The sequence below is a fragment of the Rhincodon typus genome, chromosome 3, assembly GCF_021869965.1.
Source record: "Rhincodon typus isolate 14 chromosome 3, sRhiTyp1.1, whole genome shotgun sequence".
Lineage (NCBI taxonomy): Eukaryota > Metazoa > Chordata > Chondrichthyes > Orectolobiformes > Rhincodontidae > Rhincodon > Rhincodon typus.
This window is the reverse complement of record NC_063334.1, coordinates 844,731-864,042: the sequence shown is the minus strand read 5'-3', so window position 1 is coordinate 864,042 and position 19,312 is coordinate 844,731. Positions and strand designations below refer to the sequence as shown.

The 19,312-nt window shown below is 41.1% G+C and overlaps 1 protein-coding gene across 1 annotated transcript in view; it reads left to right on the top strand.

Annotated features, from left to right (window-relative positions):
* The window catches only part of focad (focadhesin), a 187,727-nt gene that overhangs the window by 71,599 nt on the left and 96,816 nt on the right, over positions 1-19,312 (top strand). The window contains exons 10-12 of the mRNA XM_048619555.1: positions 559-609; positions 1,302-1,385; positions 18,357-18,501. Coding sequence (XP_048475512.1) covers positions 559-609; positions 1,302-1,385; positions 18,357-18,501 — 280 coding nt within the window. The remainder of the gene's footprint in view (positions 1-558; positions 610-1,301; positions 1,386-18,356; positions 18,502-19,312) is intronic.

The following is a 19,312-nucleotide window of genomic DNA, read 5'->3' as shown; positions in this document are numbered from 1 at the left end:
TCTGTTCACGTTAAACCTTCTCATACCTCGGGTTCCTGCTGTATGCTTCTGAAGATGTTGACTTTAGCTCAGGTCAGGTTCGAAGTTATGGAGCTCCCACTGAAACCATGTTCAAATAATTACTCTCTGTGTGTAATGAGGGACATCACCGATCAGCTTAATAGACACAGGCCTGTTCTTTCCAGTGGGGTGCTAAGATCAACTGCAAATTATAAAGGCACTTGATTAACTTGGGAAAAGTACACCAATATTGTACTAATTATTTAGCACAATTTAGAAATGTAGTGGTCCATTTAGGTAGGCCAGAAGAGTATTTAGAATAATAATAGGTATGTTGATTGTCTCCTATAGGTAGAATAATAGAAAGTTAACAGTAGTCTTGTCAGATTTTTAAGAATTGTACCAGTCTGCTTGTTTGTATCTTGAATGTTTTGTTGAGAATTTGTTTTGAATGCCCATTGTTGGCTTGTTGTAAATTTATGCACAGCCTATGTTTTTAGATTGATCTACACTTGCAGATTACAGTTATTTATGAGGTTTTTTTTGTTTTCTCCACAGAAATTCAGAGCACAAGTTATAAGCATACTGTGGAGCCATACCCAGAGTAAGGTATAATTAACCCACATCCTGCTAACTAAATAAGAGGTTGTTAGTGTAACAGATGGGACTTACATATGTGTTATAAAGATTAACACTTAGTCAGAATATTACTCTGCATTAGATGTCTATTGATCTGTCCATGACTAATTCAGAAGCTCTGCACTTGGCAACTAATTTCATAGCCATTGCAGTTTACAGGGTTCGCTCCATGCCATCACACATTGTTTGTCATCTTTTTAGGTTGATCAGTTGTTCATAACACAGCATAGAAGGGTTGACCGATTCATGGGTTAGAATGTTCTAGAAGAAAAATGAAATCCTTCTGATCCAGAATGATATGTTGAACTGGAATGATAGCGCAAAACTGTTGTCAAATAACTTGATTCTTAAGCTGCTGTGGTGTGGTTTGAATTTACATTGTAGGCTTTTGTCCTTGCCCTGGGTTACTGTTCTGTGGTTTAAGTAGCACTTTACCCATCTAAAAAAATCACGTTATCAAAAATTGTTTATTGGCAATTGTTATGATGAAGCAATTTACTTGTAAGAATTAAAATTTCTGTTACCTATTTTACAGCTTGGGATTTAAAATTGCTACAGTATGAAGGCATTTTTGATCCAAAAATATACTGTGATCAGATTTTGACAATGAGCTATTATTTTCCGAATGGTATGCAAACAGAAATTCCTGTTGTTCCTTGTAGAACTCGCTTATAGCTTGCTCAGCGTACAAGGCCCTTTCGGTATTCAACTCTGAGGAATACACAGTTCTTCACCTGCCACAACAGGTCAGGGTTTAATTTATTTGTCACATTTCTCTTTCTTTGGAGTTTTTCGATCATTTTGTCTTTTAAAGTTGTGGGCTGTTATGATTTGAAATCAATGTTGGTCAGGATTTAGTGTTCAGCAGCAAAGGTCCGACAATCACCCCTGACTTCAAAGGAAACTACCTACAACTTCCCCTATTACAACATTCTACTATCACCTCTCTCGGATTTCTGTTATCTAAGAAGAGTGAAGTCACCAAGTGTGCTGAGCAGCCTATCCAATTGACAACAAATTATCATGGATAGCAAATGAGGAATTTAAAAGCAATGGCTACCATTCATGTTTTGTTTTTAGTAATTTTACATAAAGTAAATTAAAGGCCGGAACATGCATATGAGATCAGGAATGAAGCTGAAATAAGGTAAAGTAGGCCGTAGTAGACTACAGGGTTGCTCTCCCCTTAGAGCATTGGTGGTGGTTTAACCTGATGGTCACTATGCATTGGGTGAGGGGAGAGGTTGTAAAGGGAGAGACCTTTGTTGTAACCACAGCCAGTGTGGGAATTGAGCCCGTGCTGGGGACATTACTCTGTATTGCCAACCTGCTGTCCAACAAAGTGAGCTAGCCGAGCCCCTGAAGCTGGAATATGATACCCCTGAAAGAAATGTTATTGTTTGTTAAAATTATAGAATTTTACTGAGCACATAATGGAGCAAATTACACTTAAGAATTCTAATGCTACTTTTTGGGCCAGATGGGTTGCTCAACAGCATTCATATCCTAGCAAAAACCTGAAAGAACTGTGGATGCTGTAAATCAGAAACTAAAACAGAAATTTCTGGAAAAGCTCAGCAGGTCTGGCTGCACCTGTGGAGAGAAATCAGATTTAAAGTTTCAGGTCGAGTGTCCCTTCCTCAGAACACTTTCTACTTAATCTCTCCCCTCACCTGAGGCACGGTGACCCTCGGGTCCTGTGGAAGGGTCACTGGACCTGAAACGCTAACTCTGATTTCTCTCCACAGATGCTGCCAGACCTGCTGAGCTTTTCCAGCAATTTCTGTTTTTGTTTCATATCCTAGTGCTCTGTTTAAAAATGAAGTTACACCTCATTGTACGAGACATAATGTTTGCTGTGGTTTCCATGGTGTACCAGTTGCAGTTCACTGATTTTTTTTTTGTACTGATTGCATCTATGAAGACAGTAAAAACCACCCAGTGGGGTTGCAGGCTATCTCTGATGGAAACTACCCAATTTCCACATTTAATTCTGCACACACAGATGCCAGAGCTTGTTGTCGATTTTCAACAGTAATAATGGTGGTTGCAGACAGTGTTGTCGTGACAGTATAAGTTTATCAATTAGATGACGATTTCTGCCGCTTTAGGTGGAGTTCAATCAGGCCACTTCATTTGCAATGTCTTTGTCTGGAGGTAACAATGTTTTAATGGGCAAAGATCACATGACAACATTATCCTAATTTGGAATAATGTGACTCCGTTAGTGTAGCTGGTAAGGGACAAAAGAACAAGTTCCCTTCTTCATTCTGTCATGGGGTCGTTTTGTTGCTGGCAAGGCTGGTGCTTGTTTCTAATGCTTAATTTCCCTTGAGCTGATGGGGGTGAGCTTCTTCATGAAGAACTCCAGCCAACCTGGTGTTAGTTATACCCATAATACTTTGAGGGAGTATATTCTGGGATTTTAATCTAGCGGCAGTGAAGGAGCTGTGTTATATCCCCAAAGTATGACTGTGTACAGCTTGTAAGAGAACTTGCAGGTCACGGTGTTCCCTTATAGAGTCAAAAAGTCATACAGCACGGAAACAGACCCTTCGGTCCGAACGGTCCATGCCCAACATAATCCCAAACTGAACTTTTATGTTAGGTACTCTTGTTCTTTTCAGTGGTAGACTTTGCATGTTTCAACATTTGTTCAAAAAACAATGAAAGATGATTGGCACTGTCCTGAGGATTCTGGGCAGTGATGACCTGCTAACTGAGATGCCTTCCAACATCCACAGACAATGTCTGGCTGTAACCAGTGCAGAATTTGTCTCCGATTCCCGTTGGCTTCAATTTCTCCAGGGTTCCCTGATGCAACACTGAGTCCAGTGTCAGCTTGATGTTCAGGTCAGATCACTGTAATCTCCCCTCTAGAATTCAGCTCTCTTGTCCCATGTTTGGCTTGCATATGTTTTTGGAGAGATCAGTGTTGAAGACTAAATGGTGAAAGCAACAATGAAGATGCAGTAGGAGACAGGTGCAGCGAATTTGATAAACAGGAACAAATGGAAGTGTGATTTCAGAGGAAAGGGACAGCTGTTTCATTCTGGTTTTGAAGAAGAATCAGACCAGACTTGAATTGTTAACTCTGTTTCTTTCCACTGACGCTGCTAGACCTGCTGAGCTTCTCCAGCATTTTGTGTTTGTAGTTGATTGCTTGTTGTGTATTTCCTTATCCTGAACAACAAAGTAGCAGCCTTATAAGACACTACTTCGGTCGCTTGCTAATGGTCAGCTCTGTATTCATAGAGTCATGCAGCATGGAAACAGACCCTTCAGTCCAACTCATCCACGATGACCACGTTTCCCAAACTAAACTAGTCCCACTTTTCTGCATTTGGCCCATTTCCCTCTCAACCTTTCCTATTCATGTACCTGCCCAAAAGTCTTTTAAATGTTGTAACTGTACTTGTATCTATCACATCCTCTGGCAGTTCATTCCACATACAGACCACCCTCTGCGTGAAAAAGTTGTCCCCCTGGTCCCTTTAAAATCTCTCTACTCTTACCTTAAAAATATGCCCCCAAGTTTTGAACTCACCCACCCTAGAGCTTTTTTGTTTCTATTCATCTCTTCAACTGCCTTTCTCAAGAGTTAGCCTCCAAAGGAAGCCACTATCCGTGACCGATAGTATTTGCCCTCGTCATATCTCGCTCACAAGTGTCCTTTCTGCAGAGGTATGGACACTCAGGAGCATGATCTAGTGGCTAGTTGACACTACCAGAGATCTTTGGGTATTTGCTCATTATCCATCCAATGAGTGTAACCAAACACTGCTTAGAATTCTTTTGGGCTTTACTTTGAATGGCTCCTAGTTTATTCGGAATCTTCTTGCTTGTTTCTCTTGTAATTAATGAGAGCAGACTGCTTGGCTTCAAGGAGCGGTTCCATTTCCATGATGTTAGCCTTGTACTAGTCATCCCTTTTTCTGTTCTTGCCTTTTATATTTTGAAGCTGCAATATCACAGAAATATTACAGTGCAGGAGGAGGCTGTTTGGCATATCATGCCCTCACAGGCTCTATTACCTAGTGCCAGTCTCCTGCATTTTCCCTATTTCCCTGCACACCATTAATATCCAAAGAAGCAGCAAGGTGGCTCAGTGGTTAGCACTGCTGCCTCACAGCGCCAGGGGCCTGGGTTCGATTCCACCCTCAGGCGACAGTCTGTGAGGAGTTTGCACATTCTCCCCGTGTCTGCGTGGGTTTCCTCTGGGTGCTCCGGTTTCCTCCCACAGTCCAAAGATGTGCAGGCTAGGTGGATTGGCCATGCTAAATTGCCCGCAGTGTTCAGGGATGTGTAGGTTAGGTGGGTTATAGGGGGATGGGTTTGGGTGGGTGTTCTGAGAGTCGGTGTGGACTTGTTGGGCCGAAGGGCCTGTTTCCACTCTGTAGGGATTCTATTCTATTCTATGAAGCCATCCAATGCCCTCTTGAATGTCTTAATTGACACTTTCAGGCTGTGCATTCCATACCCGTGTAACCTGCTGTGTGGAAAGGTTTTATTCTGTCTCCACATCTTCCTTTGAAATCACTTTAAATCTGTGCCCTGTCATTCTTGTTGCTTTTACAAGCAGGAGTACCTTCATCTGACCTATTCTGTCCAGCTCCCTCATGACAGTGAAAATCTCAATCAGATTGCCTCTCAGCCACCTTCTGCAGGGGGAGACGATCCCAACTTCTTCAATCTCACACAGAAGCTTATTGCACCCAAACCACCACCTTCAACATTCACGCACTCCACTATTGATGCACATTGGTAGCTTTGTGTAGGATCTACAAAAGGCAGAGCAGTAACTTAGGCTCCTTAGACAACCTCTTCTGAACCTAAAGAGGGGCATGGTTAGGGTGAATAGCCAAGGTCTTTTTCCCGAGTATAGGGGAGTCCCAAGATAGAGGGCACAGGTTTAAGGTGAGATGGAAAGATTTAAATGGGACCTGAGGGCACCTCTTTCACACAGAGGGTGGTGCGTGTATGGAAACAGCTGCCAGAGAAAGTGGAGGAGGCTGGTACAATGACAACATTTAAAAGGCATCGGCAGAATACATGTATAGGAAGGGTTTAGAGGGATATGGGTCAAAGGCTGGCAAATGGGACTAGATCGATTTAGGACACCTGGTTGGTGAGTTGGAATGAACCATCTGTTTCCTTGCTGTATGACTCTATGACTTCCCTCTCTCCAATTCATATCTATCTTATAATGTGCCATCCACAACTCTACACAATACTTCACTCAGAGATAGTAAGAACTGAAGATGCTGGAGTCAGAGATAACACAGTGTGGAGCTGGAGGAACGCAGCAGGCCCAGGCAGCATCAGAGGAGCAGGAAGGTTGAGATTTTGGGTTTCTGAAGAAGGGTCCCGACCCAAAACGTCAACTTTCCTGATGCTCTGATGCTGCCTGGCCTGTTGTGTTCCTCCAGCTCCACACTGTGTTATCTCTACACAATACTTCACCTCCTTACTCTTGTACTATACGTCCCTATCAATAAATCTGAGAACACTAATTACTACTTCCTCCAACTGTGATTCGTACACGTATACCCAAGTCCCACTGCTCCTGCGCCCCGTTTAGAATCGTACCCTTTTTATCTTTTAGTGTTCTTCAGACTAAATTGCATCACCTCACACTTCTCTGCATTGAACCTCATCTGCTACTTACCCATCCATTCCACCAGCTTGTCAATGTCCTTTTAGATTTCCTAACAGCTTACCATTCTTCCAGGTTTAGTGTGGTCTTTTATATGCAATGATTGGATATGAATGCACTGAGTGTGCGGAGGAGGCAGTTTCAATCCTGACTTGAAAAAGAGATTTGGATTATCGTCTGAGGAGGAAATACTGGGGAAAAGGCACAGGAGCCTAACTCAATGAATTGTGAGGCAGTTAAGTTTTGTAACCATATGATTCTGTGGATTGATGAAGAGAATCCAGCAAAACATAATGAATATGGATTTTTTTTGGAATAAGTCTGCTTTACCAATGGGCTTGTTGCACAAGGATTCAAAATGAGAGAAAATGGTTGACAAACAAGAAGTTTGGATAAGTGGGGAAGAGAAGCAAGAAGCAGGTCTGGCAGCACCTTTTGGAGAGTGAAACAGAGTTCAAGCTTTCGTCAATGTCCTGTCGTCAGGATAAATGGCTATTAATCAGACTTTTGAAGGTGTATGGGAAGTGCACCATAAGTGTTAGCCCTCAGTGTCTCTTGGTAATTTGGAGTTGAGCTTCCGGACTATCGTCTCAAGATTTGCTAACCATATAGCTGACAGGTGGAATTTTGTGTTAATATTTGTGAGGTGTCTTGGATAAAAGGGATTCGAGAAGAATTGTCTAGTTGGACACTGAATGTTTTCAATTTTAGGGAGGCGGAGAGGTTCAAATACTTCTCTAAAACTATGAGTGTAGGTAGATAAAACTGCCAGAAAGGGAAGTGGAATTGTGGCTGTTCTAAATGCAGATATAATGCGCATGAATAAAAGAATAATAATGATGGATAGAAAATCTCAGTTAGGCACAGGAAGTAGCATATAATTTTGGACACATCATTATTCGATGGACATTAAAGCAGAAAGGCTGAGAACACTCTCTGTGTGAATTCAGAAGAATAGGAATCCAGTTATGACAAGACATCTTAATTACTTTGACATTTCCACTTCAGTTCAAGCTAATGGCAAGAAGGTCCAAAAAGTTTAACAAGTTTTTTCTTTAGAAACTCAAAAGATTTTATTTTAGTCCATGACACCTGGTTATCAATTGAAGGATTAAGGTGAGGAGTTAGGAAAACTTAATTAAGCAAAGGGTCTTTGGCATGTGAATCTTTTCCGTCGGTCTTTGAGGTAGGAGACCATTGCATCTCCTCAGGAATAACTAGAGAAATATTAGAAATACACAAACAGATTTAAAGGGAAAAAGCAGAACATTGGATTAATTTTGTATTATTCGAGGGAAAAATACTTCTGGCACAGACCTAACTGGTCATCTCTGCTAGCAGACTTCTACAGTTGTCTGTACCCTGAGCATTAAGTGAGTATTAGTATCTGACCCCTCTCAAAGGAAGACGTGAATCATATCTCAGAAAGGGATTGGGCCACACATCCCTCAGCCGTTGGGTTTCGATGTTCCTGGCATGAGCTACATGCAAATGAGGTGCCCTCCCTTTATCCCATACAATCTTGAGGGATCTGAACGAACTGGGTGGTGCATCAAGTTTGTAGCCTGTGAAATTTCAAATCTATGAACATGAGCAGCTCAGCTTCCATATTGCATTAATTTACAAATGCAGTATTTAATATTGGAAACTTGTCATGTTGCTGTCTAAGAGTATTTATGATGGGTCAGTGTAGAATCCCTACAGTGTGGAAACAGGCCCTTCGGCCCTACAAGTCCACACCGACCCTCAGGTTCATCCCACCCTGACCCATCCCCCTATAACCCACCTAATCTACACATCGCTGAACACTATGGGCAATTTAGCTTGGGTAATCCACCCAACCTGCACACCTTTGGACTGTGGGAGCAAAATTGGAGCACCTGGAGGAAACCCTTCACAGACACTGGGAGAATGTGCAAACTCCACACAGTCACCTGAGGGTGGAATCGAACCCAGGTCCTTGGTGCTGTGAGGCAGCAGTGCTAATCACTGAGCCACTGTGCCACCCCACGGTGCATTCTCCCATTGACAGAAGTTATAATAGTGATTTTCCATGAATTTGAAAATGTGATGTTCTGCCCTGATTTTAATGGGTGATTCGTTTTCTCAAGAAAGGCTAGCGTTTAAAATCTGAGAAAACCCAAAGGTAAACTTAAGGTAAAACCATAACGAAAGTTAAATATTTTGTTGCTGTACTTTGTAAGACTTTGAGGAAATGCTCATTCTACCCATGTTATCTAAATATTGACAATATTGGCTCACTGAAAGGGGAATAAAAAGCTAAGTGAGGGTTCGTTTTTGTTTCAAGTGCTTGTACTTAGTGTATGAAATTAATAGCTGTTTACAAGATTTTTGTTTTAGGGAAAAACTAGCCTCCTTGTAGAACCTATCAGCAGCTCATTTTAAGAAAAGAACAGAATTGAGAAATTGAGAGCTAAACAGCCTTTAATTTCCCAGGTCTCTCAGCACTTTATGCTCTGCCATGATATACTAAGTACAGAATAGACTCTTTAATTATTATGGCTCTCCAATGTGTCACCAAGTTGCATTTGTATAGTTGAAATACTTTAGGTGTCAAAAACATTCTTATCATTAATAAAACATTACAAAGGAACAACACTTCACTGGCATCATTATTTGTTAAAACTTTTTTTTTTAAACCTTGCTCGTCCAAACAAAAGATGCAGTGATTTGTCACGATTCAGCCTGAGAGAGAGAGAGGCAGATTTTCAATGTCTCAAGAAATCAAAAGAGACGTGAAGCTTGCAATAAAGTGGAGTTAAGGCAGAAATCATCCATGATCTTATTGAATTATCGAGTCAGCTTGAGGGAGGGTTTGGTCTACTCCTTTTTTTTTTTAAATGTTCTTAATTAACCTATTTTTGACGGAGTTCAAGTTAACTCATGATCAGATACCACAATTATACTGAGTTGATTCCCTGAACAAATAGATTAAATTGTCCCTAAAGGTCTTCATTCTGAAAATAACTCTGGTTGTTAACTAAGCTGTATGAGGACGATAAGCGGGTGCTATGATTCACCATATCAATGACTCAGCAGATTTTCGTTCGACAGTAAGACAGCCTAATTGTCCAGCATTTTAATATTGATATAGTGTTGCTTCCACCCTAGTTTTTAGTTCTGTTTAAATTCTTTTGACAACATAGTTGTTATTTCTGAATTTACTGACACTGCTGTTATTTAATTAGCTGAAGATTTGGAAGTTTTTCTAGGCATGACTGAATTTGTACAGAATAATTTTGTATTTCTGCATCTACACTGTCTGTACATTATTTAAACTAACCTGGTTGCACAGAATCGCAGAACCCCAAACTTTGATTGGTAGGATCAACAATGATTCATTTGTTTTAAATGATAAAAACAGTCCAAATTTTGGTGTGTCAATTTCAAAACTAGATCAAATTCCATTTTCTGTAGTTGTTGCTGTACTGTACAGGAGGATAGTTTCAGGTAACCAATGCACCTGACTTCATGGTCAGGCAACATAATATCTAATCCAAAAAAATCACACTTCCATCAAACCAGGAACCAAATCATTTTGGAATCAAAATTTTATCCCTAAATATGGAATTTGCTTCCATTTTTTTCTGCATGTGCCATCTTCCACAACCCCTGAGCCAACATATTTTCCTTCAATACAAGTGTTTCCAGTTCTGCCAATTTACTTCATTGTTGATTAATGTGAAATAGAAAGACTTTGTGCAATTCATTCTACTCATTCAGTTAGGCCTATTCTAAGAAATATTCCATACATCATGATCCATCTCTACCAAGTTTGATGCTGAAAAGTTATTGATCTGTTCATTTCAAAATGTGTGGCTGATTCAAAATATCTCCTGATTTAGTTGCATTTGGATTATGGCGAGCAATTAGCTATTGGGTCTGGTTTTATTTGAAAATTAAACTCCTAGTGTCTTAAGGTGCAGTTACCTTAATTGTAATTCTTCACCACTAATATAGCATTTTTACATTTGAAAATGTGTGGATTTAAATTTTTTTCTTTGCAAACTTATTAAAAATGCACCTTTGGAATCCCGGGATACGGAAACCAGGAGTAGGTAATTCAGCCTCTTGAGCCTGTTTTGTTCGTTGTTCAGCTGGATCTTGGCTAACCTGCCTGTGTGTCTTGATTCTGTAATTGTTATTGCCCATGCAAATATCAATACCTTGTGTGTGGCAGGGGAATAATAATGGAAGTAGTGTTACTATTGACCCAGTTAAGCATTTGAAATTGCCAGTTGTCAGTTCTATTTTAACCAGCAAGGGAGCTTCTTATGTTTTAAGCTAGTAGAAACCAGAGGATGAGGATCTCTTTTATCATGTTAACAAATTGCTTTTGGATGGCACTGGCCATTTTTATTTTAAATAGAGATTTGTTACGCCAGAAGGTTCAGGTTATATTTAATCTGTTTGACTGCCTGACATCGTGCACTGAAGAGCGTAGACCAAAAATCATTTGGTTACACTCTCACGTCTGCGTCATGAGGTTGTGGGTGGGAACCACGCCTTAGAGCCTTGAGTACTGACATCAAAGCTGACAGCTCAGTGCAGTCCTGAGGGAGCATTACCAAAGATGTTGCCAAAAGGATGAGGTGTTAAACTGTTTGCCCTTTTAGATACACGTCAAAGATCTTGTGGCACTGAGAAAGAACTGGGGGCATTATCCCTAGTGTCTTGGCTAATATTTATGCCTCAATCATCATCACAAAAACAGACTGCCTGGTCATTGTCACATGATTGGTTTGTGGGAGCTTGCTTTGTGCATCTTGAGTACCACGTTTCTCACATTACAACAACCACGACGCTTCGGATGAAGTCAATTGCTTGTCAAGTGCTTTGGGGTGCTCGGTGATTCTTAAAGGGGCTATGTAAATGCCAGTATTTTTCCTTGTTGCCTTTCATCTGTTTGGTAATTAAATTCAAAGTTACAATTTAAATTTATTTTGTTGTCCACAATTCTTTCTTAGATTTTAAATTTTCCCAGTACATCATCTTGTTCTCTTACTCAGAGAACATGCTGTTCTGGAGCTGGTTTGTGGCAATTTGGTGACTGACTGTTTTTTTTGTTCTGCCGCCCACATTACTTCTGTTTGTAACGCGAGGTGGCTTTGCTAAAACTGTTGTAATGACGGAGGCAATCACAAACAAAAAAACAAGCAGCCCACAACTCTGGCTGAGCAGTTGCTTAGAATACCAATGTGCTTTGTCACCTTATAAACACTAAAGCTGAGGAACCCTCAATAACTAAGTGATCACTGAAGAAGGGTAATACCTGAAATGTTGACAGCTCCTTTTCTCCAGATGCTGCTTGGCTTGCTGCATTCTTCCAGCCTCCTGTTTGTCTACCTTGGATTCCAGCATCTGCAGGTTTTTTGTCACTGATCAAGTGCATAGCCCTTCGAACGAGGCTATTATCCTTTTGGCAACTGTTTGTAAAATAGATAATGTCCATGCTCCATTACAATGGTTTGTTATTTAATGAATGATGGATTGGCTTAGGACAACTTCACGAGGTTATCGTAATTCTTAAAAGCAGCAGCAAAAAAACGTACTTCTGTATCATATAGTTGAGAATCAGAAGTGATTTTATTCAGTGGATAGCAGACTGCAGACTTCCATGTAAACTTTCAGGATCGTTAGCCAGAGCAATGGTCTGGGATAGGAACAAAAAGATAAAAGCATCTCAGTGGGAGGCAGTTGTATTTTTTAATTCACTCATGGAACTTGGGTGGCCAGCATTTATTGCCTGTCCCGAGTGTTAATCGTACAGGTCATGTTGTAAATAATCAGCGATTAAATGATTAGGCGATATCAAGAACTGCAGATACTGGAAGTCATGTAGTCGACACAGTGTGGAGCTGGAGGAACACAGGTCAGGCAGCATCAGAGGAGCAGGAGAGCTGACGTTTCGGCTTGGGACTCTTCATCAGGAAGGGAGCTCTGAAATAAATGGAGGGGGTCTGTGGGGCTGGGCGAAGGTAGGTGGGATGGTGATAGGTGGATGCAGGTTGTGGAGATTGGTCAATGGGAAGGGTGGGGCGGATAGGTGAGAAGGAAGATGGACAGAATGTGTCAGGTCAAGGAGGTGGGGATGAGAGGGAGGGTTGGACATGTGTTACGAAGTTGGATAGAGTAATTGTGAAGTGAAGGCAGGAAGCTAAAATGTGTGGATCCTTTAAGAGATTTGTGCTTTGTACTTAGAAACGTTTAAAATATCTATGTCTGTGAACAGCAGCTGAAGTTGCCAGTACAGGGAGCCTCAAAAAGTGAAACAAGTCTTTCAACAAAGCCTTACAGGTGTCAGGCTGTTTTGTTTTGTTTTGATAAAAACCAAAAGAACTGCGGATGCTGTAAATCAGGAACAAAAACAGAAGCCGCTGGAAAAGCTCAGCATTTCTTCTCTCTCTTTAGGCTGTATCCTATCATTTACTCCCTACCCTTCCCACCTCCCTATTTTCTGCAGATAATCTGACATTTAACCCAGCCGCCGTCAGTTGTGAGGAAGGATCACCGGACCCGGAACGTTAACTTTTTTTTTTCCTCCACAGATGTTGCCAGACCTGCTGAGCTTTTCCAGCAACTTTGTTTTTAGTCTTGTTTCGATGTTGTGACAACAAGTTTGAATTGGGCTAATTAATTTAAAACCAAACTAGTGATTCAAAGCCAATTGAATTTAATTCTGAAGGTTTTGACAACCTGAAACCAATCATATTATAAGAATTTGATTATGTCATTATGAGTATGTAAGATGAGGGCATTTGGAAAATTGGGGAGAGCTAACTGCCATCTGAAAGAGAGAGTCAATTGCCACCTGCCAGAGTTAGCACCATTCAGCTCTCCGAGAAAACTCATCTAATTAATCAAAGGTATCACGGTATTGAAGAAATTATAGAGATAGAACATCCCTGACAGCGGAATTAACGGAAGAGAGGCATTTGTGAAGAGTGCAGAGATGACGGAATATTCCAAAAGGCTGTCTGTGCAAACTTGGAGAGATTAAGTTATGATTTATTACTGCTTATTAATTGCGTTTATATTAGTAGGTCTTGTTTTTATTTAAACAGCATTCCAATAGAATTTAGACCAGTCAGGGAGTGGTTGGTAGTCTAAGAGGGAATTATTGGTTTGTTAGTAATTTTAGTAATTTGTTCATTGTTGGGTTAAATAAATTGTTTCTTGTTACTTGTAAAGCGGAGATCAGGGATTTTGTTTCTTTTAACCAATCTTACAATAGATTATGAGGGGAAAGACGAGCTTCTCTGGGTGTTTTAGGGGGTAATTATTAGAGGGAGCCCCTACTCCTGTCATTACAGATTGGGGCTTGTGTTTTAGTTTAATTATCAGAGGGATTCGGCCATGCCCCTTCGTAACACATGGGATGAGGCTGGGGAGGCAGGGAGATTTTAAAGCTAGTGAATTCTATGTTGAGGCCATTGGGCTATAAGCTCCCGAGGTGGAATATAAGGTGTTGATCCACCAGTTTTCATGTGGCCTCATTGTGACATTGGAGGAGGCCCAGAATAAATGATTATCCACACATGATTATACAATCAGACCTGCTGATCTCCTTATGGTCTAAGAGATAGTAAGAACTGCCGATGCTGGAGTCTGAGATAACACAGTGTGGAGCTGGAGGAACATAGGGGAACACTGTTTCTAAAATGTGACCTTGGGTTGGCTATAATGTGATTCTATTCGTGCACGGAGGAGTACGTGTTGACATCACATGATCATTTCTGAAGAAGGATCCCGACCCGAAACGTCAGCTTTCCTGCTCCTCTGATGCTGCCTGGCCGCTGTGTTCCTCCAGCTCCACACTGTGTTATCTCCTTATGGTCTAAATTGTTTCATGTGCATATATATGAAAGACTGCCCTGAAAAAGGAACTGTTCTCAAAACACGTCTTTGAATGTACCAAAATATAAAAATCAGGATAGTTGTCTTGCAGGCTGGTCAGGTTTTAACTCCCAGATTACTGATGTTATTGATTTAATTAAAGTAAGGTATACATGAAAAGGTAGAATAAAATGCTGCAGCTTTGTCTTTGTGATCGTAGAAGAGATGCAAAACATATACATATATCTCACTGTTCCCTGGAGATTGTCAGGCATTTACTGATTGAGGAGGTTGGAAAGACCTGTGTACTTTGATTTGATTTAAGCTTTATTGTCATGTGTACTTAAGTACAGAATTACAAGAGTACAGTGAAAAGTGCGCAATCTCACCACACACGAGATCTTCTTAGGTATGAAGGTACCTGGGTGCAAAATTTCAGTACAGGGAGGAACATAGCGACACAGAGTTAAAAGTCAGGTATTACCATTGTTCTTAGTATAAGTAGAAAAACAAAGAAATAAAGTTTATGGTTAACAGTACAGGCCTTCCTAGTACAGTTGGTTCTGATATAATACTTGTTACGGCAATGCAAATTGTCTATAACGCCACTGACAAATAGGGGAACACTGTTTCTAAAATGTGACCTTGGGTTGGCTATAATGTGATTCTATTCGTGCACGGAGGAGTACGTGTTGACATCACATGATCATTTTGCAGGCTTTGTCCTGAGCATGCGACATGTTAACGCTGAAAGAGTCTCCATGCCAGCATTGCGCGATCATTTCGCAGATGTTGTCATGAAATGCTTCCTGTGAGAGGTACTGTACTCCATTATTTTCAGGTTTTTTTTTGCAAATTCTGCCGGTTACGCACAAAATGCGAGGACAAAGAGACAAGAAGTTAGCAAGAAGCATCCTAGTGATAACATTGTGGGTGGTGAGTGTAAAAGAAAGGCTACAACACTGGAAGAGAAGCTAGATGTTATAGAGTGTTTTGAGTGTAATGAGAGAGCATGCGATATAATTCGTGTAACAGGAATAAAGGAGTCTACCTTATGCACCATGAGAGACAATGCAGAAAAGATTAGAGCAAGCTGTATTACTGAAACAAGTCTGAGTGCTAGCAAATCTGTGAGGTCACAGACAAAGGAACTTGAGGATGTGGAGCGGTTTCTAAGTGTGTGGATAAAAGATCAAATGAAAAGGTGATCTGGGACCACCTTTCTCACCATTAAAGAGAAAGCCTTATCAATTTAGAGATCTAACAAAAAAAACCTGAAAATCCTGCAGATATGCCTGTCTTTAGTGCTAGCAGTGGCTGGTTTCCTGGTTTTAAGAACAGGTATATTTGTCATGATGTAAAGTTATGTGTTGAAGCTGCCAGTGCAGATGAGGAGCATGCGATGGCATTTCCTCCCATAGTCACAAAAATTAATTGATGAAGATGGCTACAACTTGGATCAACTTTTCAATTTGGATGAGACAGGTTTATACTGGAAGTGAATGCCATCATGAACCTACATTTCTATGAATGAAGCGCATGCACCAGGCTTTAAGTTGGCAAAGGATCATATGACTGTGCTGGGTGCCAATGCCAGTGGAGACTTAAACCTTAAGCCTGTGGTTGTGTACCATTCTGCCAACCCATGAGCCTTGAAATGTTACCTCAAGGTCTACTCTAGGCATCTACTTTAGGTCAAGTAAAAGAGGTTGGATGACTGGACAAATTTTTTCTGACCTTATTGTTGGTATTTTGGAAGATGTTCTTAGAAAGTATTGCAGGGAAAAAAACAATTACATGTCAAGATTCTCCTCATCCTGGATAATGTGCCAACCCATCCTCCCACCATTGGTGAGCTTTCTGAAAACATCAAAGTGCCATTTCTACCCCCAAATGCAACCTCTCACCTTCAACCCATGGACCAGGGTGCAATAGTAGTTTTTAAAGCTTATTATTTAATGCACACATTTAAGAGGCTGATTGCAGCCACTGAGGGGGATAAGGACAGTGCTCTTCAATTTTGGAAGAGCTTTAACGTCAAGAATGTGATTGACATTATCATGGAGGCCTGGGGTGATGGCAGTAAGGACTGCTTGCATGCAGTTTGGTGGAAGCCTCTCCCAGATTTTGTTTTCAAGATTTTAAAGGCTTTCACCTGTCAGAGGAGTTCCCAAGAATCATAGAACATTGTGTTGATCTTGCAAAGCAAGTTGGATTTGAAGAAGTGCAGAGTGAGGATGTTGAAGATCTGCTTGAGTCCCACTGTGAAGACCTCTCTAACAGCTGATCTACAACAACTTGTCACTGAGGGGGAAGTGGAAGCTGGAGATGAAGAAGATGAAGTCCAGGATGCAGCACCATGAGAGCTTTCCACTTCTGTTTTGTCTTCAATCCTGAGGGAAATTGAGAAGCAGTTACAGCTCTTAAAGGACAACAATTACAATGCAGAATGCAGCAGGGTTTGTGGAATAAGATCTTATTTGGCACCCTATGAACAACTTCTTCATGAAAGAAGACAAGGGGCAAAGCAGCAAAAACTGGATGTCTTTTTTAAGCCAACCCCCAGGAAACAGTCAGAAGACAATGAACCACAGCCACCCACTTCTGGATTAACTATTTTTTGCCCTAACCCTGCAACCACAACTGCACCTGAAGGTGGTGATGACGATGACGACCCTCAGCCCCTGCATTAACAACAGAGCAACCTCAAAACTTCCTCCCCCATCAAGTCGTCTTGACATTTTTTCAAGGTAAGGTGTTAAATTCACTTTTATTTCATTGTTAGATACGATTTAAACATTTATTCAAACTGTGCTATCTTTTGTATTAGGCTTTTGAGTGACTTTTGAGCGATTCTTGAGTGACATTTTTTGGTGGCCTGCCCCTAACCCCACATTTTCCATAGGCCCCATTATTTCTATAGCGCGATTTTCTATTATGCAATGTTGCGCAGGAATGCAACTATTGCATTCCAGCAGAACTGACTGTATTAAGTGGAAACATAAAGGAACAAAGCTAAGACGCCAACTAAAAACTGAAAGAACTGCGGACGCTGTAAATCAGAAAAACAGCAATTCCTGGAAAAGCTCAGCAGGTCTGGCAGCATTTGTGGAGAGATATTCAGAGTCAATGTTTCGGGTCCAGTGACCCTTCCTCAGAATAGAGGTCTGTGGAAGGGTCACCGGACTCAAAACATTAACTCTGATTTCCCTTCATAGATGCTGCCAGACTTGCTGAGCTTTTCCAGTGATTGCTGCTTCCGTTTTAAAAGGTCAACTCTGTTTTCTTAAGTGCGCTCCCAGCCAAGGCTTGCTCTCCTCTGCTTTGGTCCACTGTACGGGATACCTAGGGCCTATTGCTTTCAATGCTGCAGGTGCCCAATACGGAATTTGAGCAGAGAAGAATTCGGAACAATGAGCTTCAGTATCAGAAAGCAACGATTTGGTGCACATTCAGACTGAAATAATGGTTTTTTTCACCTCTTCCAGATGCTTCTCAATGATACCCTTAAATGTATTTGGGTGCTGTGTGACTGGAAGGTTTGGGGTTTTCTCTGCTAGAACCCTTGTTTCAGGACTTGAGTCCTAGCAGCAGTCTTTTTATTCGACTATCTCACTGTAGCCCCAGATTTTGATTTCTTCGTCTAAAGCATCTGAGCGAACCAGCTATAAAAGACACACAAGCTGTCACCAGAGGGACTGTCATTTTAGCATAGATTCTATCGACATTAACAGTGTAGAGATTTGAACTCCAATGTTAGATGAAAGCGTCCAGAGAAAATCAGGCAAATGCAGATCCGTGAGTAATTTACACCTTGACTTGTTATTGCAGCTTAGTTGAAGCCAGGAGTTGTAAGGTCAGGCAAGTTGTAAATGGTGTGATCAACTTCATAGAATCGTAGAGTCCTACAGGGCGGAAGAAGGCCATTCAGCCCATTGAGTCATACTGACCCTCCAAAGATCATCCCATCCAGACTCCTGGGCTTTTTAAACGTCATCTTTGTACTCAAGTTTTAAGTAGACCCTCCATATTTTCATGGCCTATGGGGCCTAATGGTAATCAAAGATGAAAGTGAATAAATTTGGCTATTTTTGGCCAAGTTGCAATGTAGAAATCTGCTGATTTATATTTGTACATAACCAAATGATAGTTTGAGAATCTCTTAATAGGCTGGTGATGAATTAATGCTGAATTCTCTGTCTAGGTAAGGCCAGAAAGAAAACATGATTATGAAAGTGATGAGATGGAAATGAATGAGGATGAAGAAGAAGAAAAGGAAGAAGATCTTTCAGTCCCAGGTGCATCTTACATGAAGCTGCTTTTAATGACACCTCTGCCTGTGTTTTCTGGTATGTTCTAAGGCTTTAATTATCTTATCTTAAAATTAAGGCATAACATTGATATGTAGTTGAATAACAACATTTGTTAAAAACCAGGTTTGAAACATTAATTCTGCTAAATTAGCTTCTGATGTCTGAATACCATCATTCATGCTTCATGAAATGAGACCAAACGATTGCGAGCTGTCCATGTCACAGCCTGAAATAAGATTGTTGAATTTTCTCAGAAGCATTGACAACAGTGCAGCATGATGGCTCAGTGGTTAGCACTGGGCAGTGCCAGGGACCCGGGTTTTAATCCAGCCTGTATGTGTGGAGTTTGAATATTCTCCCTGTGTCTGCATGCGTTTCCTCCGGGTGCTGCAGTATCCTCTCTCAGTCCAAAGACGTGTAGGTTAGGTGGATTGGCCGTGCTAAGTTGTCCACAATGTCCAGGGATGTGCAGGCTTGGTGGGTTAGTGGTAAATGCAGGGTTACAGGGATCGGGTAGAGGGTGTGGGTCAACATGGGATACTCTTCGGATGGTCGGTATGGACTCTGTGGCCTGAATGGCCTGCTTCCACACTGTAGGGATTCTACGATTCTGTTCTATGAGCAGCAGGTAGAAAAATTAGCTGTTAAATGTTTTTGGTAGACCGTAATTGTTGGGACAACTGAACACCCGGTAGGGGACTGAGCTTTGAAAGAGAGCCTGCATGTTGGTAATTTGGATATCAACTTCCCAGTGCCCCATTCCACCCTTTACAAAAATACCCACCACATTACTATCAGTCAGAGCTCTTGAACACAAGGGCTCAGGGATGCAAAAAATGGTGTGAAG